Here is a 27,817-nt window from a genome sequence, read left to right as displayed (position 1 = left end):
AAAAATAGCTTTTACAAGCAGATTTCAGCACGGGCACATCCAAGATAGCTGAATGTAGCCATGTTTTGCTATTTGCTCATTTGTGACTTTAATCATGGCCACTGTTAAGTGTCCAGCAATACACACAGATAAATTATGCATTCTAAATATTTTCCAACTACATTTACATTTTAAAGAGATGGTAAGAAAATGATCATGTCACCAGTTGTCAAATGAACTTAGCTAGCACACAGATTCTTCCATAATTTCATTTAATATTGATAGCAGCTCAATTTCAATTTTGCATGAAGCAAATACCTTTGTGATGCCCCTTAATAATTCTGTATGAGTGTTCATATATTTGATACAACTGATCAATAAGAATATGTCTATATATATAATATATAAACCTGTGGATGAGAATATATACAATCTGCACATACATATGTTTTTTCTACTTACAATTTTTCCTTATACACTACAGAGCAGATATCACATTATATATATATATGCAATTCTACATAAGTCCTGAGTAATTTTAGTATTATTTAGTAAAACACTGTAAATTCTAATATTTCAACTGAAGCACTTATAGATAATGTAACATAAACATGAACAACAGAGCCTTTCAAAATATGACTTGCTCTGTACTCATATGACGCTTTCCTGAGAAAGCAGGAGAGTGCAAGACAGATACATTCTAAGAAATTAGAAAACAGACATTCTAACTTGACTTAACAAGGTCAAATGAATATCCTGTCTGCATGTGTTTCATATATCCATCTCAAGTGATGCAGCTTATATCCAAATAGTCAAGCATGGAAGACTTGCAACATGATTTGCCTTGAAATTCTCTTGCAGAACATGAGATTCTTTGTAAACATTAACTTTTGGGTATTATACAAAAGCTGTCAGTCCAGGAGGAAAACAAACAAACATAAACTCAAGTAATTAAAAATGTCTTTCTTGGGAAGAAATGCTAATATGATCTAATGGAAGGGGGATATGAAGCTCTATTTTAGTAAAAAAGGAAATTCAACATTACCAGGTTCTCTCGAATGGTAAGCTGGATTGGGAGAGCAAAAGTTAAAGAGAAGCAATCTTGCCATATGGAAATGAATTGTCTGAGCAATAGGAAAGAGCCATATTCAGCTGGGGTTGAACAGTGACTGCGCCTTGCCATGGAAACCACAGGCAGAAACAAATGTTACAACATTCAATTCCCAAACACAGGCACTAAGTAGGAAAAATGTGAAAAGGTAAAGGAAAGAATTGTTGCATATCTGTTTTCAGCTGTGAAGACTTAGGCGGAGACCTTTGCACGAGAGTTTTATTTGTATTTCTGGAGGAATCTTGCTTTGAGGAAGGCACTGCATTTGCGGCTAGACTCAGGCTCCAGCTCTAGCCAGTCCCATGGCTGCTGTAGTCAAACACTCCTTTTTTGAAGAATGGAGAGAACTCACAGATGGTGTGCTTCGAAAGAGTCAGGCCCACTTTATCAATGTGCAATGGGGATGTTGCAGACTGAAGCATCGCATTGAAAAAATTCCTGAGGTATTGCTGTGGAGGAAAGATATTTTACAACATGTTTAGGGAGCACAAATCCATTGGTTGGGGTTAGAGTGAAGCTAAATTGTGGAAAAAAGCTTTGTAAGAGCAGACAACTCTCACGAATGCTAGAGGGCCATCATCCTCATTAAATAGAGTATAACCAAGAGAAATCCTTAAGGAGAGAACGATCTAAAACACATTAGCTAGGATCAACCAAAGAAATTACAGACTGGAATAAAAGGAAGAGAGTACAGGACTGGTTTGGAAGGAGAGAAATTGGTCTCAACCTGTTGCCACTGTAACCAAAGGCAGATTACCTACTCTACTTCTTTGGCACTCAGTTATCTCATCTGTAAAATGGGAAATTTAAACTCACTGGCAGCTTAAGGACTCCTCCAGCTCTCAGCCTATAGATCTTTAGATATTTGCTATGAAAAATATGGTGGTTTCTTTTCTATCATATAGTAGGTAACAATATGAAGTTATTGTTAGTCCATTTCCAAAGATTTTTAACTTGCCTGCTCTTTAATAAAAGTGAAGCTGTAGATTGGAAAAAACCCTGAATTTTCATTAGAGGAACTGGATTCAAGACACATTTCTTCTACTTAGAAGTCGCTTCTCCATCTCTAGGTCTCAATTTTCTTATTAGAGCTAGACTAGATGATCTCTAAGGCCACTTGAAATCTCCATGTAATTGGGAACTGAGACTCCCGGGTTCTGATCTCAACTCTGATACTGACCCCTATTTAACCTATCCTTCTCTTTGGTGAATTCATCTGCAAAATGAACATCTTAGATATGGTTCTATTTAAACAATGTTCCAGCTTTTAACACTATGAATCACTGAAGGAGCATTTCCTGAGCACCACTTTGTTGTGCCTGGGAGAAGGGAGGACAGACTCAGAGCAGGGATCAGGCATGTAAACCTTAAAATTTCTTAGACTTATGAATGTTGGAAAATTCCCCATTGGGAAATTTCATACTTGAAAAAATTTCCTACTGATAGTAAGAACTCTATTGGAATGTGAAACCCTAGGCATGGGAGGATCCTTCTCCTCCCTACTTAAGACTACTTTAGGACAGAAACCTTTTGCTAAACAATGGAAAGGGCTTTGACCTATGCTTAAGCATAGAACAGGAAGTTCTTTGAGTCATGATTGATTTTAGAATTGATACAATAGAGATACTTGGAATGACAGAACCAGGTCTTGGAAACTACAACAACCCAGGGCAGTTGACAGAGGAGGAAACTGAAGGCAGGCTGCCATCAAATGACTTCCTGAGAGTCACACAGCTAGTAAATGTCTGAAGTCAAATTTGAACTGGGTCTTCTGAAGTTCTATCCACTGCTCCACTAGGAATTTCAGGATTCCTCCAGGCCACCATGTCTGTAAGGCTACTGGGAGCACAGTGAGCAAGGGCTGTGATGCTTTTGGAATGCAGCAGGGGGGAGGTGGGTGGGGCAGTCTCAGGACCCCCTGAGTGCCTGGCAGGAGAGGGGGCTCTTCTGACAGAATTAGGGAACTTGAATTTTGGACATCCTCAGGCCTATAATATGCTACTAAGAAAAATGCACAAAGCTTTTGTGCCTATTTAGGAGGCACAAAAATGAAACTGATTACTCTAACCTTCCTATACAAGATATTTAAAAAACACGTCCCACTGTCACTTCTCTTTTATATCGACTACTAAGTGGAAACACAATTAAAAAAATAATAGTCCTAATCTATCTGCGGCTGATTAGTCCCTTTGCAACACTAAGTGATCAGTGTTTGCTTGGGGATCCCTCATGTAAACTAAGGGGAAGGAAAGAGTGATGACAAGAGGTTCAAAACCAGAAAACTAATATTTACATCTCATTTTACAAGTTGCATAATTAGTGCTGGAAAGACATTCTGACTAACTCAAATTACTGCTATAAACTCCATTCGTTTGTTATGAATGTTCGTTTCCGTGTTACAAATAAATGCTCGGATGTGGATAAGCCGCTCATCTGGAGCAGCACCAGAGGAGAGGGAACACGGAAGCGGAAGCGAGGCTGGGCGACGCCTCAAAAGGAAGGGGAGGGGCCGGCTAAGACTGGCTTCTAAGTCAGGGCTGGATTTTCTGTAATAACATGAGCAGAGGCGGAAAGGCACCTTTTTACGTTGTCTGAATCTACCCAAGGGAGTCAACTAGCTTTATACCACAGCCAGAAATTATTAAGATAAATAGAGGTTCCTGGTACAAAACGTCTGACTAGTAGCACAGGCCCTGGCCTCGGGGAAGCTCAGCTCCCTCGGCCAGGCACGAACTAGCAATTCTCCTTTTCTGGACAGACAGGGTAGAAAGGGGAAAACGAGTCTGTCCGTCGGGTGAGACACCCGGGTCTTGGCCCCAGGACTGACTCGCTGGGCCTCGGCTATAAGAGGAGAGGCTCAGAGGGAGGCCGGTGGCACCCATCAGCTGTCACAATCAAGGAGGGAATAATCCTGGCGGTCACCCACTTGCCCTTTAACATTTGGGGACTCCATTTTCTTACATGTAAATGAACCAAAAGGCTGGAGTAGATGATTCCAAAGTCACTTTCCAATACAGAAATTCTAAGAGCAGAACTTCTGGTAGCCAGTCCGGGTAAACCCAATGAGTTCTTTTCAGTCTGCCTACTATTTTATAGGAGATGCTTAAGAAACGCTTGAAATGAGACTCTGGAAACTAATCCACAAGAAGAGAATTTAGTTGCAATGGTTATTTGGCATTATAAGAACTCTTTTCAGTCTCACAAGTGAAGCCCATTTGTGTGTGTACACATTGCATGGTTTTCCACAACAGCACAACTGCTACTCATTCTTTTGACATAGGGCAGCGGCATATTGCAATGAAAAGAATGCTGAAAGGTACACGGGAAAAGAAGATGAGTTCAAATCCTGCCTCAGACACATACTCACTGTGTGACTTCTGGCAACTTATTTTATCCGTGTCTGCCTCAGTTTCCTCACCAGTAAAGTTTAAATAATAATAGCATGTACCTGGTTGGGAGAATATATTGAAATATTTCTAAAGCACTTTATAAATCATGTAGTATTATATAAATACTAGTTATTATTAATAATAAATGTAGATGGACATAAGTCTTATTAACTTTCTATCTAATTCATTCACATGTATCCAATCCCACTTAGACACATACATATTCATGTAAGCATAGTTACATGTGTAGATACCAAGCTACAGGCGCCCAACAGCTTGGCTAAAATTTTCTTTAAGTCTCCCACAGGTGACATTAATGTGGGGAAAAACATTTTTAAAAAATAACAAATATGCCTTTCAGATGAATTCCTATGGACTAGAAGGTAATTTAAAGGTGGAAACAGATGTTATGTCAATATTTGTCATAATTAGTTCACAAAGTAGAGTCTCTTAACAGGAAGGACTCAACAAAGCCTGAAGGATAACAAGGAAAGATTATGGGCAGATCAAAATAAAGCTCATGTGGCCAAGTACTGGGGGGCACCTTCCTGGTCAGAAGACTAGAAAATCAGATTAGGTACATAGGAGAAAAAAAGGATAAAGCAAAAGGCTTCTGGGTTAATACCCATATCTCTCCACAGATTTAACAGAGGATACCTTGATGAAAATCTACCATACACAAATCTGTTTAGATCAAACCAGTAAATTAGGGGATGATTATTCTGTGATAAATTTTCTACTTATCAGATAGCTGAAATAAATATTTCCTTTACAGTAGGTTTCTGAAGTACAATGAAAATAATACAAGTAACAATTTGGTCAAGTGGAAGGAGCATTAGCTCTGGAGTCAGATCATTTAGATCCAAACCACAACTCTGCTCTATGGCCTGAACTAATTCTATCCAATTCAACTCTCAATAAATATTTACTCAGAAGATGCTGTAGGAGTGACTGTACTTGAGAAGGCAAACAGCTCCTACCCTAGAGGAGCTTCCATTTGTGAATGGGGGGCTGAGGGGCAGTGCCGGCTGTCTCCTATTCACAGCCTGCAATTGTCAGGAATATGTTAGCAGCTTTTTTTTTCTGATTTTACTAATAAGTATGACTATATACAACATTTCATTTTCTACCTCTGTGTGCCTTTGCTAAAGTGCTACATGGCTTCCCCGTATTAGGGAATTACTCTGAGAGGGAGATGATGAATTAATGGTCTAATCTGCCCACTTCCTCCCTTCCTTCCCTTATCCCTCTTTTGCCTTCCTCCTCCCTTCCCCAGTCAAATTAGTTCTACAGTTGGTATCACTGGAAATCTGTTTTGAGTATCTTGATATAAGACAGATAACTCTCTCTTTAATAACTTTAAACAAAAGGGATTTATTTGGATTTTAAAATGCTTTCCTTGACCGACAGTTCTGCAGGTCTTGTTTCTCCAGCTCTGCTGCAAGCTTTCCCAATTTTCTCTCATCCACACCCCTCACCCTCCTCTAGCTCTTCCTTGGAGGCATTGCTCAGATGCCACTGCCTAGATGAGGTCTCATCTACATTTCTGTCCCACTCCCCTGCTCCAGTAGTCTCCCTCCCACCTCCTCCCCCAACTGCAAAGAAAATACTTGGCATTAAATCATCTGGATAAATTGCATTACTTCCCTGCCCCCCCCCCCCCACTTTTTGTCTTAGTATCCTGGGCACCTAGCACGATAACTACCTCATGGTGTGGTGCTTTATAACTGCTAGTTAAATGAATGAGCGAACCACTGTCAAGTGATTTACCCTTTATGATCCTGTTTCCCCATCTGTTAAATGGGTACAATAGTACCTATAACATCTATTCCCCAGAGTTATAAGGATCACAGGTAGTTTTACCTATGTGTGTGTATGAAATACTCTGCGTACTTTAGAGTCACACAAAGGTCAGCTAGTGTCACCACCAGGATTTAGCAAAATGCTTTGTTCATCACACTAAGGAGATAATGCAAGTTAGAATTAGCTCTATTATATTCAACTTTGTCCTTAAGTACAATCTGCTCTTTTCACAACCATGAGACTAGGTCATTCTTGGAGGGAGCTCCAGAGGCAATCTACCCTTACTTAAGCTCCCCAAATTTAACTTGAACTTCAGCCAATCAATATGGAAACAATTCATTTAGAAAGCTTTGAAGGATTTCAGACTTCCTGTCCATTGATAAGGCTATGCTACTTTCCATCTATTTTAATTAGCTAAATGGTAATGTAGTGGCCATTTTATGTTATTAAAAAATTACTATTTTAATAGGGTTCACACCTGTAATTGGGGCCCTATCGTTCATTTCCTGTGCAATACATAAACTCAGCAATGCTATTCTAATGCTTTTCTTTGTTATCGGAACCACTCCATTTTTACAAAATTTAAATAAATCCATAATTTAATTTAAAGTTATTGAGATTCTTAAAATGGAAATGCTTTCTGAAAATTAAATGGGGCATTATCCTACTTTCAGTTGCGATACATTCACATAGAACAGAGTTTAGTGGTATTCACTGTCCTCAGAAGCTATTAGGCATGGCAATAGCCTAAAGAAAAGTATCAGTTTTAATAAAAATTAGGTATTTCACTTAGCAGGCTGCCTGAAAATTCATCATAACTGACTGACTTAAAGATGGGGGAAAGGGTCTCAGCATCACTATGGAAATACTTTGTGCAATCTGGACTAGAGTTGTTTAAGGCTTCCAACAACTCCATGGCAAAGTGATATGCCAAAGAAGCAAGTTTCTTCTAGGTCCAACTGAGCAAGATACAATGGCAAAGTATCATTTTAAAATATGGGAACACCCATACTTTACATAAGACAAAGAGGTCTTATGGGAAGAGGAGAGATGGCATGGCTTTCTGGCTGGATAGCTGGCCCTAGACAGGAAGACATCCAACCCATTTCTGCCACTGAATCTTTCTGGGTATACATGATCATAGCCAAATTCTCCAAGTGCCCTCAGAATCCCTAATGCTCCATGCTGCAAAGCACATGCCAATCTGACCTGAAAGGAGATATACAACAGGTAACCCTGATACCCATGAAAATAGAGTAAAAAGAAAAAAAAAGATGTATTTTGGTCTGAACATGTGATTTAATTCTTCATTTCACCACCCATTTTGGATCCTCCCTCTGCAATTCCTCCATACCTGATAGTCTTGGGCCAAAAGACACACAACTAGTATATTTAAGACACAAGACATGTCAGAATTAGATCGAAGATTTATATAGAATATAGATGAGGTGACAAACATGCTGCAATATTTCTGAGTCAGTGGGACCCAGAGTAAAATGAAAATAGGAAATATTTTTTAAAAATAAATAAAAGTATAATGGAACATATAATGTTAATATGTGGTTTTCCAAGTCAATATGACTATAGGGATCCTTACTGTGAATCTTAAAAACTACTCAGACTGTTGTTAAAATGAAGATACTTGGTCTAACAAGAATCAGGAATGTATTGGGAACTTTTAAAATTATTCCACCCTACTCAGACAGTGCCTTAGGGAAAGATAAAGTTGTAAACTCCTGGTTGAACAATGAAGGTATTCAACTCATACCTTATGGTGAAGCTAGAACCTTAAGAAAGGTCTATTTTTAGATCTAATACAAAAAGGTGTTAAGTACCTGTAAAGGTTAAATTAATCACAAAAAGGTCAAGTAACTTACAAAAGGCAAGCTTAACAAAGAGGTGTGAAATACTCAGAAGATATAATCTAACCAGAGAAGGTGAGAACCAAAGAAGATGAGAACTAAGAATGAGAAGTCCTAGAAAAAATCGTCTACTGTGATTGGTAGATGTGAAAATTTAGGGGAGGTAACATAAGAGAAAATTATCTTTAAAAGGAGGCTAAAGGACAGTTCAGAGGCAGTTGAATTGAGTTAGATTCTGAACTCAGTTCAGGAGATTCAGTGGAGGGCTGGAGCTTGCTTGGAGATGGTCTTGTGGTGAGTGATAAGACTGACTTCCTCTCCCTTAGGCTCAGGGAGGCCACTTTGACCTAGGCCTTTAACTACTGCTTGTGCTTGGCTCAGCCTCAGCCTGAGCCAGAGCAGTTTAAATTAATTCATTCTCTCTCTCTCTCTCTCTCTCTGTCTCTCTGTCTCTCTCTCTCTCTCTCTCTCTCTCTCTCTCTCTCTCTCTCCCCTTCCCTTAATTCCTTCTCTCTTTATTAATTAAAATCTCCATAAATCCCCAGCTGACTTGGGTATTTTCATATTTGGGAATTTCCCATGGCGACCACTTATTTAGATTTTAAGTCAATACACTAAAATTATCCTTACTTTATGCATAATTTAATGCCATCCCAGCTCCATTTCTATTTTGAGTTGATACCATTGGAATTCAGGATCTGAAGTCATGTGACTAGAGTTAAAAAGATGTTATGAGAATGAAATGAGCTAAAATATGTAAAGCACCTAAAAAAAAAAAAACGATTTGAATGCAGGACTTCTGACACCAAAGTGAGTCCTTTACCCAGGACATATTGCTTCTCAATTATATATATAGCATATTAATATGGAGAAATTTAAAGTTTTTTCATCCTTTTAATTACCTTGTGAAGGAATATTATCTACATTTTACAAAATGAGGAAACATATTCTGAGAAGTTAACTAATTTGGTCATGGTCCAAGTCTTTTATCACTAAGCCTAATATTCTATCTACTGTCTTATTGGGAATGGTTCCTGTTGTAGATATGGGCAATTTCCTATTTTTTTTTTTTTAGCCAAAAAACTTCTGGATATTGAAAGGCAGATTGAGTGGGAGAGTGAATTGAGAGCTGGCTTCAAAGTAAGGAAAACATGGATTTAAGACTCACTTCTGACACATACTCAGCAAGTTCCTTAATCAATCAGTGCTCTAAGCAACTTTCTAAGTGTGTAAGTTGAAGAGAAGATTACTAACCTAAATTGATAGAAAGAATTTCTAATACCAATGAAAGCACAGGTCCAATCCTTATCCATTCCATGTTCAAACAGAAAAAATTTGTTACAAAGTTTTCTCAGTTAATTATTTCCCTTCTAATTTTAACTAAATGGTATGTTTGTATGAGGGAAAAATTTTTTATATAATAAATTGTCCATTTTATCCTATGGAGTTCCTTACCCTGTCGCTTAATACTATTTGTCGCTTAATACTAATCTTCCCCTAGTAATAACCATTAAAAGTTATTTTCTTTTCTCCTTCTCTGATATGTTTATGATGTGACCTTTTATATCCAAGTCTAGAATCTGTTTGGAGCTTATCAGATTAAAAAAAAAAAAACAAACCTCTTACCTTTTGTCTTACAATCTATTTTATTTAACTGAAGGAAATGTTCACTTAAAATTAAAAAAAAAAAAAAGATGCATTCTCCCTCCATTCTTTTAAATTCACAGACCCACTAAAATCTATCCATAGATGTTTTGGGGTATATAGAGGTCACCTTAATAAGCCATTGTCTATACAAAAATTATTCCAGGATGCTTCCCAACTTTCCCATTGATATTTGCAAAATAATGAATTCTTATACTAATAGTTGACATTCTTGGGTCTATTAAACACTATTTTCAATTGCTTCTGTGTCTTGTGTCCCTAATCTAATCCACTTTTCTATTTTAAAATAAGTACTAAATCATTTTGATAATTACTGTTTTATAGTCTAGCTTGTGATCTGATATTGATATCAATTTGCTTTCTACTTTTTTCCTTTAGATTCTTAACTTTTTGTTTCTCAATATGAATTTTGTTTTGAGAACTAGAACTTTTTTCTAGTTCTAGAAAGTAACCCACTAGTAGTATGATTGTCATGGCACTGAATCTGTAAATTAATAGATAGATATTGTTTCAGTTATTGAACAATCAATCTCCAATTATTTAGTCCTGTCTTTGTGTAAAAAGTTTTGTTGTAGTGGTCATAAAGCTCCAATGTGTCTTGGTAGATGAACTCTCATATATTTCATATATTCTATAGTTGCTTTGAATGGATTTTTTAAAAAGTTCTTCCTGCAGGATTTTGCTGATAGTATATAGAAATGTTGATTACTTTGGTGGGTTTATTTTATATTTTGCTGACATATATTATTGTTTCAATGAAATTTAGTTGACTCTCTAGGGTACTGCAAGAATCATGTCATCAGAAAAAATGCATAATTTTATATATTTTTGTCCTGTGCTTATTCTCTCCACTTCTATTTCTTATATTATTGCCATACCTAGGTTTTATTTTTAAACAATCTTATGTGATAGTGATCACAAAAGATATCTTCGTTTTCCCCTAGATCTTATTGGGAAGTGTGATGGAGGAAATGGGCAAAGCAAGAAAAGCTCAAGAACATATGAAACCAGACCCATTGGGGGAGGGGAGAGAGAGAGACAGAGAGAGAGAGACAGAGACAGAGAGAGAGAGAGAGACAGACAGAGAGACAGAGAGAGAGAGAGAGAGAGACAGAGACAGAGAGACAGAGACAGAGACAGAGAGACAGAGACAGAGACAGAGAGAGAGAGAGAGAATTCCATTAGAAGCTTGAAGAAGTCAGTTGGACCCCAGCTGGCTGGACTCACTTCTGCTTTGAGGTGGTTTGAAGACAGACCACTTCATCTTTTCTCTGGCCATTACCTTTCCACCTCTAATTTGAGCTGAAGAAAAAGGAAAGTCTTGCAGAAAAGACCATAGCAGGGTTACTGCTATCTTCCCTCATGGGAATAAAGTTTTCCTTTTGAAGTGATATACATCAAAAAAGCCTTCAACAAGTGATAAACAAGAATTAGGGAAATCCTTTTCTCTCTCTCCCAGTTTCCCCCCTTATCTTATCCCCCCCCCCCAAAGGAATTAATAAATCTTTTAAACTAAAGAGAACTGTTCTGTAGGTTGTTGTATTTTGAGGGAGGAACTGACCTGTGAGATCTCCATTAGGCTTCTAGTGAGGGGAATAGGAAGTAAGGGGTATACTCAGGAATCAACTTCTTTCCTTCAAAAACTGTTTCCTGATGTAGCATTTTTTTTGGTTCCCCTTTTCTTATTATCTCTCACTAATTCCCCTCTCTATTACAGAAGGCCTCCAAAGTTTTAATATTAGAGGAAATATTAGTTCTTGGTTTTAGATAGAAAATACCTACCTTATTATCTTGAGATATAAGGTATCAAAAAGGAATTAGTTGGCACATTGTATACCATGTTGAAACTGGAAATTAGGAAAACCTGGGTTCTAATCTGGCCCCAGTCACTTACTAATTGCTTGACCCTGGGCAAGTTACTTGACTGGTATCTACTTCAATTTTCTCATCTGTAAATTGGGGATAATAATAGTACTTACCTCCCAGGATTTTTGTGAGGATCAAATGAAATATGTGGAAAGGGCTTTGTAAACCTTAAAGTTATTATATGAATTCTCATTTTTATTATTACAAATAATAATATTCTATTTGTAAGGAATTTTGAATATATTAAAGTGCCATTATTATTACTGTTGTTTTTATAAAATAATTTTTTATTCCTAGTTTTTAAAAAATGTTTAAAACAGAAAAGGGCATTCTGAATGTATTTATTAAATGACTGCTTTTGTTAATTACTGTAGTCTATAATGTTAATAGTATTCCTAATATTAAGGCAATCAATCATACAGTCCTGGAATAAATCCAATCTGAGAATAATTTATAATTTTTAGTGTGCTCTTGTAACCTATTTACTAATATTTTATTCATATTTTAGTACTGATGTTTTTTCATGCTAGGCCATTCAGCGCATACATCTAAATACTGATATTTATTATTTCATTATCTATGATGTTTCTAAAGCATAATGTAGTTTTCCCTGTTCATTAAAGATACTGATCTATAGGTTTTTTTGTTCTCCTTAAGTTTACACTATATTTGTCTCATAACTTTGGTAAAACCCCTTTCACTTCATTTTTGCAAATAATTTATGTGTTTAGAATGGATTACTCTTTGAATGTTTGATCGAATTCAATGCTAAATCAATTTAGACTTGGGTATTTTGGGGAGAGGGTCTTTATGACTTACTGAATTTATTTTTCTACAATTGGGCTCATTCAAATTCAATTTCTTTTAATTTAGTTATTTATATCCATCTCTTACATAGTATAACATTTTTATGGATATGAAACTAGGTAAAAGTTTCAAATACTTCCCTTTAACTCCTTTTTAGTTATTGTTAATTTTTATTTTTTGATGATAGAAATATATTTTTGCCAACTCTTTAAAAAACACTTTATCTAATAGTTTGTGCAATTTAATAATTATTAAAAGAACCCAGATCCTCCTTTTAAAACTAATTCAATTTTTTAATTAATTCAATTTTTCATTTTGAATCTTATATCTCCTTGATTTTCAGAATTTCTGTTCTTGCATTTATTTTGGGTTTGGGAAATTTTTGCTAATACTTTCATTTGTATTCCTCATTTCATTAATTTGTTTTTTCTTTTACTGATGAAAACATTTAGAGATATGCATGTTCCCCTAAGAAGTGCTTTGGATACATTCACAAAATTCTGGAACAATGTTTATTATTGTTGTTATTTTTTTAAAGGAATTTTTCTATTAGTCCTATGATTTATTCTTTGCCCCTAAATAATTTAATCCCTGTTTAAATTTGAATCTTTTCTTCAAAAGCTTTTTTATTGTTTATAAATTTTATTGTCTTGTTGGTTAGTATAGGATGTGTTTAATTCTTGTGCTTTTTGGTAGTTTGAGGTTTTCATGCCCAAGAACTTGCTCAATTTTTGTAAATGTGCCATACACTATGGAGATATTATTTTCCATCTGAATTCAGTAATTGCCAGAGATCTAACATATGTATAACTTTTCTAAAATTAATTCTTTGCCCTTGATTTTTTTCATATTTATATTTTTATTAAATGTATCTTAAATCTGAAAAGAGGTATATTGGGGGGTTGAAACTGGCCTTTTTGCTATATTATTATTTTCTATAACCTTTTATGTTTTGCTTCTTGGAATATTGCATTAGAAAACTTTCTCTCCTTTATAAGAGTTGATTCTGATTTTGTTTCCTTCATACTTGATCTCTTTCTGGTTTTATAGTAATTTTTTTTCAATTCAGATGCTCAAGATTTTAGTTATAGCATTCTTGGGTGATTTTGGCTTGTAGTTTATTTAAGGAGATAACTGACAGAATTGTTCCATTTTCACTTTGTCTTTTGGCCTTAAAAGATGCAGTTTTCTTTTATGATTTATTAAAGGTACTGAACATTGTTTTGTTGTAACTTTCATAGAGTATGGCAATTCTTAAATGATATCTCAACCTGTGTTTCGTTGCTTTTGATTGCAAATCTCTTACATTTTCTTCTCTTTTTTTTTCATCTTTTGACTTAATTCCATTATTTCTCATCCAAGTCATTGAATCTGCTGGGATCCTTTCAGTTTTGGGAGGAGTATGTTACTTAGGCCAGATGTTCTACTGCTCATTCAATGCTGTTTAGTTTCCTTATAAATTTTCTTCTCAACTTAATTTTATTTCTATTTTTTAATTTTTCTCTTGATTTTCTTCTAGGTATTTGTGTAGTTCTTACATGCACTATTCAGCCCTGTTCCCCCCTGGTTTTTGTTGCTGTGGTGCTACCTTTGTTACTGTCTTCTTCTGGCTCTTGACCTTCTTTTAAACCATTATTTCATTGTTTTTTCCCCATTTACTTATATTTTCAGCTTTGTTTCTTGGTTTGTTAATCTGTGCTTAGGTGAAACCCCTCTGGATGTTTTAGATGTATTAGGTAGGCCCGGTTTGGTCTCATCCCTTCTGTGGTCTTCATTCTACTTCCATTGCTAATCTAGATGGGGTGGTTGATATTAGATTTGATAATTCATTCTTTTCTCTCAGTGGTAGGCTACTATGCATTCTGACCTTGGCCAGATTTTTTTACTAGCATTTAAGAGTTCTACCCTTTGCTATGGTCATAATAGGTCTTATTGGGATACTGATCTTAGGCCTCCGTCACAGCCTACCAGGTACTAGTGCCAGTGCACTGGACAGTCTTTGTCTTCTACAATGCTCTCAGACCATGGCTAGGTCCCTCATTATTGATATCTTTGCTTAGTCATCTAGGAAGGCTAATCTGTCTCAATTTTGGTTCTGATGGTCCAGATTTGGGAGCTTCAAGTGACTGATCATTTGCACTGGCATGTGGCCACTTGGCTCAGAGTGCTGGCTGGCTGGTTTCTTTATCAGTTATGGGAACTTATATTGGTTCCCTTGGGTGGCTTCTTTCCTTGGTTCTGTCTTCTATATTTATCTGTGATTGCACTGGCTTACCTGGCTAAACTTCTCTTCCCCCTCCATTGGCTTCTTGGTATCTTTTTTATTCAATTCTTGATCAATTAAGGAGCTCACTTAAAGATTCTTTCCATTTTTCTTTATTATTGGTTTTTCTAGGAAGATATTTAGAAATTTGCTTGAGTTTATTCAGGAAAGCTGGGCTTCTCTATGATCTTTCACATTACTATCTTAACTGGAAATCCCAACAAATATTTATTAAAAGCTTAATTTCTATCAAACTCTATGCTAGGCACTAGAGATACAAAGACAAAAAAAAAGGCAAAAATATTCCCTTGCCTCAAGGAGTTTATATTCTACTGTGGAGAAACAACATATTTTCCTCACTCAAAATTGCCTTACATTTTATTTTACTTGGTATGTATTTTGTGTATAAAGTAAATGCATGGCAATTTTGAGTGAGGAACATCTTCAACAATGAAAGTAATAATTAAATAAATAAAATTTAAAAAACAATGAAAGGAATTATGAAAAAGCTTATCTAGTAAGGAAGTAACACTTTTTCTAAGACTTGATTGATAGTAGAAATTAAAAGGACAGCTAGATGGCAGAGCCCTGGGCTTGAAATGAGGAAGACTTTATGCGTTCAAATCTGGCCTCAGATACTTACTAGCTGGATAACCTAGGGCAAGTCACTTAAGCCTGTTTGGCCTCATTTTCTCATCTGTAAAATGAGCTGGAGAAGAAAATGGCAAATCACTTCAATATCTGCCAAGAAATGGCATCATGAAGAGTCAATTACAATTGAACAACAGAGATTATAAGAGGCAAAAGGGAAGTGAAAGAGCATTTTATTATTAGGGAAAGGATGAGTAGGGGAGGGGATGTTTATATAGTAGAAAACAAGTCATATTATACAGAAGGCAGTGGACATAAGGCCAGAGAAATATAACATTAATCTGGAAAGAGAAGTTGGAGTCAGATTGTAAAGGGCTTTAGATGCTAATGAGGGGTTTGGATGACGTTAGATGCAATAGGTAGCCATTGGAACTTCTTGAGTATGGGAGTGATATGGTTAGACTAGTGTTTTGGGAATATCCATTTGGCAACTTTATTGAGAATGAACGGGAGAGGCAGAGAACCCATTAATGAGTTAAACACAATAGTTCAGGTATTGAATTAGGATAAGTAGAGAGAAGGAAACAGATAAAAGATTTGTAGAAAAAGAATTGACAAGACTTAGCAACTGACTCGATACATAAAACAAGAGAAAGGAACAAGTTGATTACAACTCCAAAGTTATGAACCCTGAGTAACTGGAAAGGTGGTTTATACTTGACATAAATAGAAAAGTTAGGATGAGGATTGAATTTTGGACATTCCGCTTTGGACATCTGAGTTTGAGAGATACCCATGGAACATCTAGATCCTTGTTGGTGAAGCCATGGCAGGCGTGCACAGTTGGCACTGGGGGAGCTGCTCTGTTCCCCCTCTTCCCAGCACCTGAGGACATTTTTTGCTTGCCCCACCGCTCTGTCCAGTTGCCCAAGGCAAGCACTTCCTCCCTCAGCTCTTTCCAAAATGGGGGTGAGGGGGGAGCAGGGGAGAATGGCTCACAAACAACCTGAATTGGCCCTCTGGGTACTAGAAATAGGAAAAGGTTCACTAACCCTGACCTAGGTGATGTTCAGCAGTTAACTGATGATACTGCAGCATTAGAGATCAGAAGAAAGAGAAGGGCTGGATATGTAAAACTGAGAGTCATCAGCATAGAGATTAAGAGTTTATGGGATAAGGAGATTACTAAGGAAAAGAGGTCTAGAACACAGCCCTGGGCATATCAATGAGAATTATGAATGATTTTGCAAGAGACTGAGAAAGATCTGACAGGAAGAAGAAACAGGAAAGAGTAATGCCAAGTAAACTTAACGAGGGGTTGCAATTTGGGTACTTGGTTGTCCTAGAGGTTGTCCACCATTTTCATTTTTACAAGTGGTCTTGGATCAATGCTCATTGACTCAGACATAACCAATCCTAAGAGAATGTGAACATAGGACTCCCAGGTTCGTATCTGGAGGAACAATAAAATTCACAAACTCCTGGGAAGTGAAAAGAAACTACCTGGTAATCAGTCAATAGTGTCTCCACTGATAGTTCAGGCCAAGGGTGCTGCTTCTTCCTGGATGATAATGATTAAAGTGAGCTTTCTATCACTTAACTAAAGGGTACAATGCTGAAGTCAAAAGAAACACATGGCCAACATGTATGGCAGACGGCGCTGGGGGGTGTAGGGCACGGGAGGGAGAATGTCTAAGGAGAAGCTACATTGTGGAACATGTACTTTAGCAACAAGTACTTTGCATTTTCCATACTACCAAATTGTGGGTATATTTTTCACTTTCCCCTGGTAATCCAGATTTGAGGTCCTGCTATTTATAATGAGCTTTAAGGTATTGCACAGGTGTTCTTACCTGAGAGAGTTCTTTAGAAGCAAGCTCCCCAGGGTGGGAATACATTTCAAATTTGTAAATAACCCTTACTTGGGCTTCTAAGTCAACCAGCTATTCAAATGTTTGTTATCAAGGATTAATGGTATCTAATGGAAAAAAGATTTGCTGTACAGTTACAGAATCTGAACTAAACCCCCACTTGTGATCTGAGTTCCTGTGTGATTGTGGGTAAATTACTTAATCTTCCTGGGTCTCAGTTTCTTCATCTGTAAAAGGGAACCTTGGAGATCTTTACAAATCTGAAGCTATGACCCTAAAATAAATAAAAAATTACTATGTTAAATTAAGAATGATTTTTAAAAGCAAGGCTTTTAATTTTAGGGAGTAATATCAGCAATATTTGTAGAAGTTACAGGGATATATTTTGGAGGTTTTGATGGTTCTAATGATTAAGCAATTACCCAATAAATTAATTTCACTGGTCATGTTATCATAAAATCAATGTTAAAATTATCCAAGGGGAAAAGGTGGTATAGGACAAGTGTCCCCTTATTGGGAGATTTTATTTGTATTTGAGTATAAATATTTATAAATTGGTTTAATTTCATATAGCATATCATATGTTACATGAGAAAAGGAAGCTAATGCATTTTGCTAGCTTATCTATCATAAGTTATAATGTATATTCTATAATGTATGTAAATATAAAGAAAATGACTCCAGAATTTCATGTCTCCACACTGTCCACCAACTCATTTGTTCACTAATTTAATTTTAAGTAATGAATCCTAATAATATAAAGCCTGTCTATTGGGTGTGTATGTATGAGTATGTGAGTATGCATGTGTTTGATTGTGCTTAAGATCATCCTCTCTCCTTATTCAATTTACCACATAAATTTTGGAGCCAGGAAGGATTGGAAAATTTGTTTTGTTTTCTTTAATTCCTCAAAGGTTTCTGAGGGTCAGTCCTTGGTGCTCTTTTTTTCTTTATTTCTCTGAAATGTGTATAATATATGTGTGTGTGTGTGTGTGTGTGAGAGAGAGAGAGAGAGAGAGAGAGAGAGAGAGAGAGAGAGAGAGAGAGAGAGAGAGAGAGAGAGAGAGAGCGAGCATATATCCATTTACCATTTATGTAATGTCACCAAATACAGGGCAACCCAAAAGTCTTAGTATAGTTTTAACCGATTAAGGTTTATAATCCCACCATGTCTTTTGGGATGCCCTGTAGTTATCTGAAGTAATACTATTACCCAATTCATATTCCTCTCTAAAAAGAGTTTCTATTTTGGAAAAATGGCAATTCAGGTACTTATGACCTCAATCTACATTATCTTTAATAGATGCCTTGCTGGCCCTTTCTGACTATAGGCTTTCCCTATTAAATTCATTCTGCTCATCACTGCCATAATAATGTTCTTAAAACATTTTTTTTTCAGGAAGTTACTTCCCTGGTTAAAAGAATTCAGTGGCTCTCTAATTGGACCCCACCTTGCTTGGCCATACTTCACTTCCCTCTACTTTGGTGATATTCACCTCGCTATCTCACAAATATATCATATTTGCTTATTTCAATGCCTTTCCTCTAAGTAATACAAATTATACCCATCTGTCAAGGGACTAGATGATATCTAAGTCTCATATCAGCAACAAGTCCTATGAACTATGACTGGCTTAGCTTGAACCAACTTTATATGAATTCATATCACAATTAGGGTATTGCCTTAATATTTAACATTTAATTACATATTGCTTGTTAACCCATTTATTCAGTTAACAAGTATTAGCTGAGTGTCTGTTGTGTAATGGGCTGGGTGAGTGCTCTACATTAGTTTTACTACCCTCGTTATCCAATACATTTCTGGAGGAATCTTCTGTTATTAACTCTTTCATTATAATTCTCAAAAATAAGAAGAAAGTAAAGTATGAAAACTGTTAGTGAGCTTGACTTCCTGAACATAATTCCAGAATATGTGATCAAAGGGACACGTAAGGAATACCAAGGTTTGAAAGTGGCAGCAAGCAAGAAAGATTATATAAACAAATGAAAATGAAGGAGCAGGCAAGGCCTCATCAAGAAAAATCCTACCAGGCTAACAATAGGCTGACATTCTCCAGAGGTTTTCCAGTATAAGACAGATGATCACCTCTAAGATATGAAAGAGATAGCAAGGATAGTAGGTAGAATTTTGGACTTGGAGTTAGGCCAGTTGGAATTCAAGTTTCACTGCAGATACTAACTATGGTCATGGACAAATCATATTCTCTTAAAATCTTAGTTTCCCCTCTTTTAAATGAAGATATAAACATTTATACCATCAACTACATGTTTGATGTGAAGAAAATGAAATGAGTTATTATTATTATCATTTTAATGATATATAAAGGATTTCTGTTCAGGTAAGGATTTGGACTATATCATATGATTTACTACCATAAGGAACCTTAGAGATTCTTTAACCTAGCTTCTCCTTTTTAAAGCTCAGAACCTTGAAGTCCAGAGAGATTAGTTGATTTTCTTCCCAATTCATACAGGGAATAAGAAGAAAAACTTGAATTTGAATCTTCTGACTCTAAATCTACTAGGTTCCCCCCCCCCCCATCATTTAAGAAGTTCATTTTAAATCTGAGATTTAATGATTCTATGGATTGACTCTAGGAATTTTGATTTCCCCAGACCCCACAGTACCTAGGTGCAGTGCTAAATACATGTTAGGAACTCAACAAACCGTTCACTGACTCAGTGATTATAGAATCATATACCTGGGAAGAGATAATGAGACATTATCAAATCTATCACCCCTGCCTTCCAGCAAAATTATGTTTAAATTGGGACCCCAGTTGAGCAAGCAATGATAAGAGAGGTCTTTTGCATTTCAGATTAAAAGGAATCAATTTTATTTTTAATTAAAAAAAATTTTCAGAGACCTCAAAAAAGTCAGGAAGGCTTGAAAATGTCAATGAAGCCAAATGAAAATGAAAAATAATGTAAGGGAGCAAAAAATGTACTCATTCAAATTGAGATAAAAGCCTATTGCTAGTTCAAATACAGGCATAAATCAAAGACCTGTGTCATCTCACACCAAATCTTATCAAAACTCACTAGTACTTCTAATGGGAAAAATCTCTCTAGTTGCATCTCTTAAAAAAAAAAACCCAACAACTTTTTACTATCATAGGTTCTGAAGTAAATACTTGAATTAAATAGTCATAATATAAAATGTAGTATTTATTTTTGATGTTATAGATTATTCTGAGAGTTGCTGGTTAAAATTCATCAAGGTAAAAGTGTGATTCTATGATTACAGAATCAGGCCTATTCATTACAGCTATTCAGAAAATTTTCTTTATGAGTTTAATGATAGAGGCATATTGTATTGAATTATTATGGCACTGCATCAATTGAATTCATAAATTGAATATACATAGCCTGATTCATATATTCTAATAAAAAATCCAGCATGCTTTCACATGTGTATAAATGACCAACAGAAAGGCCACTTGATGAGCTACTGAAAATTTTTTTTTTCTAAGAGTTAGTTTCGGCTTGGAGTTTTGATATGGTTTCAATGATTATTAAAGTCCAGGCTGGCAGATATCTGTGATTTATTTAAAGTTGTTTTATTTCTCTTTTGAGCTATACCCCCACTCTTATAACAAAACAAAACAAAACAAAAAGCCATATTAGAAAGATCAAAATACACCTAGAGAGTAAAGGAAATCAATCTTTTCTTTAGAGTACAAGTCAAAACAAGTCCTGTCAAAATCTCTTTCCAGATAGCAACAAAAGAATTGGGTTTACTGTGCCTATCTGTGTCAGAAGTGAAAGCACAAGAGAATTTGACATGTCTCAACATCCTTTGGTGAAATCCACACTGAGAGCTTGAATGATGAGCTCTTTTGGGCAAAGGACAGCCCTGTGGCTATGAGCCACACAGTGCATGAGCACCTTTTTAAATTTTATTTAGAATATTTTTCTATGGTTATATGATTCATGATTCCCTTCCCCATCCCTTACTTCCCCTCTCCCAGAGCTGACAAGCAATTCCACTGGGTAATACATGTATCATTTTTCAAAATCCATTTCCATATTATTTATATTTGCAATAGGGTGATCTTTTAACATCAAAACCCCAATCATATCCCCATGGCACTATGTGATTGATCATATGTTTTTCTTCTGTGTTTCTACTCCCACAGTTCTTTCTCTGGATGTAGATAGCATTTTTTCTCTTAAGTCCCTCGGTATTGTCCTGGGTCATTACATTGCTGCTAGTAGAGAAGTCCATTATGTTCAATTGTGCCACAGTGTATCAGTCTCTGTGTACAATGTTCTCCTGGTTCTGTGAGCATCCCTTTTAAACTTCCCTGCCTCATGATGCCTTTTAATGGTAGGAGGGAGAGGGAGAAGGAGGAAGAGCGACAGGGAGAGTGAGTTTGGGGGGATGGTATAGAGAGAATGATAACAAATTTCATTTTGGACAATGAGTTTAAATTGATGGGGCAAGATTTTAGTGGGTTTGGGGTTTCTGTGTTGTTCAGCTACATTATTTGATGTTAGTTATTAGGAGATCTATATTTAGATAATAATAACCTAGGTAACAGAGAATAAAGTAACATCTGTAAAGCTCTTTGTAAACCTTAAAGTGTTATCTCATCATCATCATCATCATCATCATCATCATCATCAAAAATGGATGATCAGGAAAAATAGTTTTCAAATGAGATCAAAATCTGAAAACATTTACCAAAAATCCATGTAGGGCAAATGATGTTCTTGTGGATTACTTCTTTTAAGTACATTCTGAATTTTTTTTGTTGTTGTTGTTAAAGCAGCTTATTCTGTGCTCTTCCCTCTCCATACCTTGTTTCTAAACTCATGGCTCCTTTTTTTTTTTTATTGTAGAACTCTCTGATAAGGTTTCCGACATGTTAAAAAATAATGATTGCCCCAAGTGCCCAATTTGAGTGAAGTAGATTTTCAAATGAGATTCTTGCTGTGTGGCATTTCTTGGCTATCATGCACTTAAAACTCTAATTCAAAGAATCAGGACTAAAAAGATGTCAATATAATGTGCTTTTATAAACTAAAAAAAATCAAGAAGTAGTTGAATTGGAACTCTAATTTTAATCAAAATTGAATATTGGTTAAACCAATAACTAACCTGGGCTGCTGAATAGCTTTAAAATATTAAATCTGAATATGTAATGGATAATTCTGAAATATATATTAAGTGTAATGTACTGTGCTGGATCAAGGAATATAAATCTGAAAAAAAAATGCTATAGCCTTTATCTAAAATGCTTTAACAACTAAGCCAATAAGATATATACACAAAAATCTACAATATAGAAATGAAAACATGAACTTGAGAAGGAAGAAACTACCTAGGTAAGGGGAATTATGGAAAGCTTCAAGGAAGAAGTGCTACCTGAGCTTGACCTTTTACAAAGATTCTGTTCCTGTGCCAATGTCCTAAGACTAATGAAGACAGTTTAAGGTAGATGAAAAGCTAGTGGTCCTGATGGGTTATACTGTGCTAGCGAGGGCATAAAAGGAAACAATGTGAAATGAGACCAGAAAGATAGATTGGAATCAGATTGCAGTGAGCCTTAAAGCCAAGATGAAGATATTTTTATTGCAACACAATCTTTTCTTTTGATGATGGCCATAAGTTGGCATGGTCATGAAGACTGATAATTCCCCTTTGGTTGGGCCTCCATTGACTTTACACTAAGTAAATACTATGAAGAATTGAGAATGACCATCACGTATTACTGGGAAAGAGTCTAAGTAATTTCTTCAGTGATTGTCTTTTTTTCCTTTATATTTGGCTACTATTTATTTATGTGGAAGTTACTGCACTTAAGATCAAACTCCTGTTTTGGGAGTTTCTCTCCAAAACACAGGCAAACGGTTCTGAGATCATGAGAGGAACTGAATTTACATCTTAGCTGTGTGATGGTGAACCTGATCAGAAACAATGAAATTGCTTCTTACAACAAAGAGGCTTTGAGTCTACCCTGCTCTCTTTTCCAAATTTCCCTCCTGCGAGTTTAGAGTTGCCTCTAAAATTATGGCCTTAACTTTGGCTTGGAAGAGTTATCTGAAGACTTGACTTCTCTTGAGAGGATAGAGATGAGATGATGTCAGAAGAAAAGTAAAATCAAGACCTTTCCAGTATACATCATAACCCTGCAAAAAGAAATGGATAGTTTCCTTCCCAAATTGAAAAAGATAATCAAATGAAGGTTCCTTTCCTTCATAATAAAACATATTTGGACATTTAATAAAAAAGATTTAAAATGAACTGGAGAATTCTGTGGAGCATCTAAATAATAAAAGCTTTGGAGAAATTGTGTCCTTTCCACAGGTTTTTAGCGAAGTGAAATATCAGTAAGATGTGCCAAGGAGAAAAAAAGATCTATATAGATATAACATGTCGAATTACCCTTTATGTTCATTATCTTCATTCCAGTAATCTTCTTAATAAAAGGTTCAGAACATGAGTCCTTGCTAGTCAGGAGCAGTTGAACTCTTTTAGACCACACACACAAAAAAATCACTAAGAACGTATTTGGCTTAATTTATCACCACTCTCAACCTTGATTTGCAAGTGCTTTCCTCATTCCAAAATCAGTTTCTTAATTTTTTTCATAAATAATATGAAGTAGGCAATTTCACTTAGAAACTAGATGAGGGAAAGGTCTTACTTCTTCCTATTTTTGATTGTCTAGAATATAACATATACTTCTAAATTTAAGTGTATTTTAATTAATTTAGTATCACTCTCAAGAGAGAGAAGTAAGTCTACTTAAATATGGGTAAAAATGTTCACAACAAATATGAATGCTAATAAATTAATATGGATTTTTAGGAAACTGAAATTTAACACTGCTTTTTCAGAAATATGGTGTCCAAATACAGGTACCAAATATCATTCAGTTTGCATTGTATTCAATGGAAGCAATATATATATATAGTTTAGAAAGAAGTAATAATGTAAGAGAAGAGAGCTATGTGAATTTCATCTAGTTTGATGTACTATAATCATGACAGTAAAGAATTGTAGGAAAATTCTTTTGAGAAGCCCCAAAGTAAAGAATCTTTCTTGATCGAAAGAAATTAAAGCATATCTGAATACAAGAAGACTCAGGAGAAAAAGAAAAAAGACTATATTCAGAGGACTGTATCTCTGAAGTAGGTTAAGTCATTGCAAGGTACCAAAAAATCAAAGAAAGGATTATTCCCAAATGCTGGGATAACTAGAGAAGGGAACTTGCAGAGGGAGACATAAGCAAGGATAATATCAAAGAGTGATTTTGAACTTATCAGACCACAAGTTATATCTGAGGGTACAAATCTGAAGATGTGATCCCTCAGATACTATGAAGAGAAATCATAGAGAATCAATATTAAGGTGAGAGACAGGTTAATGTCATGATTTTCAAGAAAGAGAGGAAAGCAGATTCTAGAAACTTTAAACAAATGGCCTTGAGGACTATTTCCAGAAAAAAAATTTTTTAAGTATTATTAAAAAGATGATATCTAAATACTTACAAAGGAAAATTATCACCAGTAGAAGCAAAGTTGGTCCAGTGAATATAAGTCATGACCTATTAACTTTATTTCCTTTTTTCTTATGATTACTATACAAGTAGAATAGGGAGATGTTGGAGGTATAGTATCTGAATTTCAACAAACGATATCCATAGTATCTGTATTTAATCGCATGATAACCTTGGGGTTAAGGTGACAAAATGAAACCTAGTTGCTAGCTTGATTACAAAACCCCTGAGCTGTCCTGGGAGGAAGTGAGGTACTGCTTCACCAGACACATATAAGCCATGGTTTGAGTACTAATTTTTAGATATGTTGTAGAAAATATCCTTAACTCAGGTAATGGGTTAGACTTGATGGCCTCTGGGTTTTCCAACAGCTTTGATATTCTTATCATTCTGTAATAATATAAGGAATGTTGATTAAAGAATTAATGTCAACCTGTAAGAAAATCTCTAGCTGTGTTACAAAACTTGACTCTTCTATATAACATGATCAGCCATGACTTGGAGGATGATACTTATCATGGAAAAAGATGGCAGAAAACTTGGAGAGACAGCTAATATATTTGATGACAAAATCAGGCCACAATAACTAGATATGGGGGGGGATGTGAGGAGGATATGAAGAGGTTAAAAGTAGAGGATGATTCTTAGCTTGGATACCCAACCCAGGTGAAGGGAATGATGACCTCAACAAAAATGAGAAAATTTGGAGCAAGGATGGCATTAATCAGGGAAAAGACAAATTATACCTGTACATTATGAGTTTGAAATACCAATGGGACAGTCAGTTGTTGAAAAAGGAATGTAGTTTAGGAGAAATTTTACATTGATATACACAGATCTAAGAGTAATCTGTGGTCCCAATGATCAAACTTATAGAAACAGAATTATAAAATGAGAGAATCAAATGAAAGAGAACTGAAGAAGGCCTCAGATGGAGCCTTAGTGGGAGTTAGGTTAGTGGGAGGCAGAAGGATGATTCAGTAATGGACAATGGGTAATAGTAACCACAGGGATGAAGGAGAACCAGAAGAAAGTGATGAAGTGATGGACAAGTGAGGAGAAAAGGAGGGTTGATAGTGTAAAAAGTAATAGAGGTAAGTAGGATAAGGAATGGAAAAAAAAGACAATTGATTTAGTGTCAAGACATCAGTTGGGAGGAATATAGGAAGAAAGCAACATGTTAGGATAAAAAAAGAGTATAGATCGCCCACAAACACCTCAATAAAGTTCTAAAAATGAAATAGAAAGAACAATAAGGACATAATAAAAATGTACAATGAGAACAATAATAAGTTTAAAAGAATCATCTTAAAATCCTATAAACAGACCTTCACAAAACAATATCCAACCTGGGTCACCCATGGAGACTAGACAAGGTTGAAGACAAGGCCAGAGCAATGCCAGTCACAGGGTGACCCGGGGTCCTCATCTATGATAGTGGTAGGAGACACAACTAGACCAGCATCCAGGTCTATATGCAACACAGTCAGGATGTAGCCAGTGACAAGTCCAAGGCAATTCCTATGGAAGGTAGGTTATGAAACTCAGGATCAAATAGGGTCTACTCTCACCATCAAGATATAGGAATAGAGTTTGACCCATAATCATGAAACTGAAACTGGAGATATGAGTAAATAAAAGTATAACCATGATGAAGAAATACTTGAACTTAGAAAGAAAGAACTTAGAAAGAAGGATGAAAGGCCTAAGGCACAAACACAACAAAGAAGAGTAACTCCACAGGTCTCAAGAGAACCTCAGGAAAAAATATGTCCTAGTTATGGAGCTGACAAGAATACTTGAAGCAAATGAAATATCAAGTAAAAAATGGAATGCCAGGGAAGAAAGAATGGTAAGAGGAATTAGTATCTTAGAAGAGATGGTAATAAACTTCACCCAAGAATGTACTAAATGGAAAAACACTGGCTTTATGAGGTAACAAGAAATAGTAGAACAAAATCAAAAGATTGAAAAAACAAAACATGTAAGATATTATCAAAAACAACTTACTTGGAAAGTAGGATGAGAGATAATCTGATTATTATCATAATACTTGACTATAATACAAAATAGCAATTATAAAAATGACTTGGTATTCATTTTTAAAAAGTTCAAGAGTACAGATTATGTACAAAACATAAAGAATCAATTAATCTGGTCAAATGGTGTTACTCTAAATATTTTAGGTAACTGGAGTAAAGACTAAATATTTGAAGAAAACCACTGAGAAATTTAGAAAGACGTCTAATATAAATTAAGTATGGATCAATGTCTGACAGTGTATATACCAAAACAAGCTCTAAATAAATAGATGGCTTAGACCTAAAAGATAACATTTTAAATAAGTCAGAGGATTAATTAATAAATTACCTTTCAAATACAGGGTTAGGGTAAAAATTCATGATGAAAACAGGAATAGAGAGCATCACAGAAAATAATATAGAAAACTTTAATTATATAAAATGAAAATATTTGTGTATAAATAAAACTCATGCAACTAAAAATTCAGAGAGAAACAAATAATAGAGAAAGAACTTTTGTAGTAAGAGTCTCTGGAAAAAATCTCATATTCAAGATATTAAAGAATGGATTCAAATTTATGAAAGCAAGAGCCATTCCCTAAAAGATAAAGGATGAAAAGAGAGCAATAGGCAGTTTTCAAAGAAAAAAATGCAAACCATCAAACTTCTGAGGAATTTTTCAGGTCATTAATAATTAGAGAAAGTAAAATTAAGCAACTCTGAGATTCCAATTCAAACCTTAAGATTGACAAAAAGAAAAAGACAGTTATTGGAGGGCTATGGAAAAAGAAAAGGAACACATATCCTATTAGTGGAATTTTGATTTGGGCTATGTTTTTCTTTTTACTCACCCCTCGGTTGGATAGGGTGGTCACTACTTGCTTGGGGGGGGGGGAGGGGTTTGGAAAGACTTTATATAGGGTAGTAGTGGAGCTGGGTCTTGAAAAAAAAAGAGGAATTTCAAAATGAAAATCTGAGGGGAGAACTCATTCCTAATATGAGAAATAGCCAGTACAAAGGTGGCAATAGGAGCATTGTGTGTGAGGAACAGTAAGGCGGT

General features: G+C 35.6%; 1 protein-coding gene across 1 annotated transcript in view; it reads right to left on the bottom strand.

Annotated features, from left to right (window-relative positions):
- Positions 1 to 1,126: 1,126 nt before the first annotated feature.
- Positions 1,127 to 27,817, bottom strand: part of KIF16B (kinesin family member 16B) — a 341,792-nt gene continuing 315,101 nt past the window's right edge. The window contains exon 26 of the mRNA XM_007476655.3: positions 1,127 to 1,539. Coding sequence (XP_007476717.2) covers positions 1,381 to 1,539 — 159 coding nt within the window. The 3' untranslated portion in view covers positions 1,127 to 1,380. The remainder of the gene's footprint in view (positions 1,540 to 27,817) is intronic.

Source organism: Monodelphis domestica, chromosome 1 (genome assembly GCF_027887165.1).
Source record: "Monodelphis domestica isolate mMonDom1 chromosome 1, mMonDom1.pri, whole genome shotgun sequence".
NCBI lineage: Eukaryota > Metazoa > Chordata > Mammalia > Didelphimorphia > Didelphidae > Monodelphis > Monodelphis domestica.
Note: the sequence above shows the minus strand (reverse complement) of the source record. Positions and strands in the feature narration are given on the sequence as shown.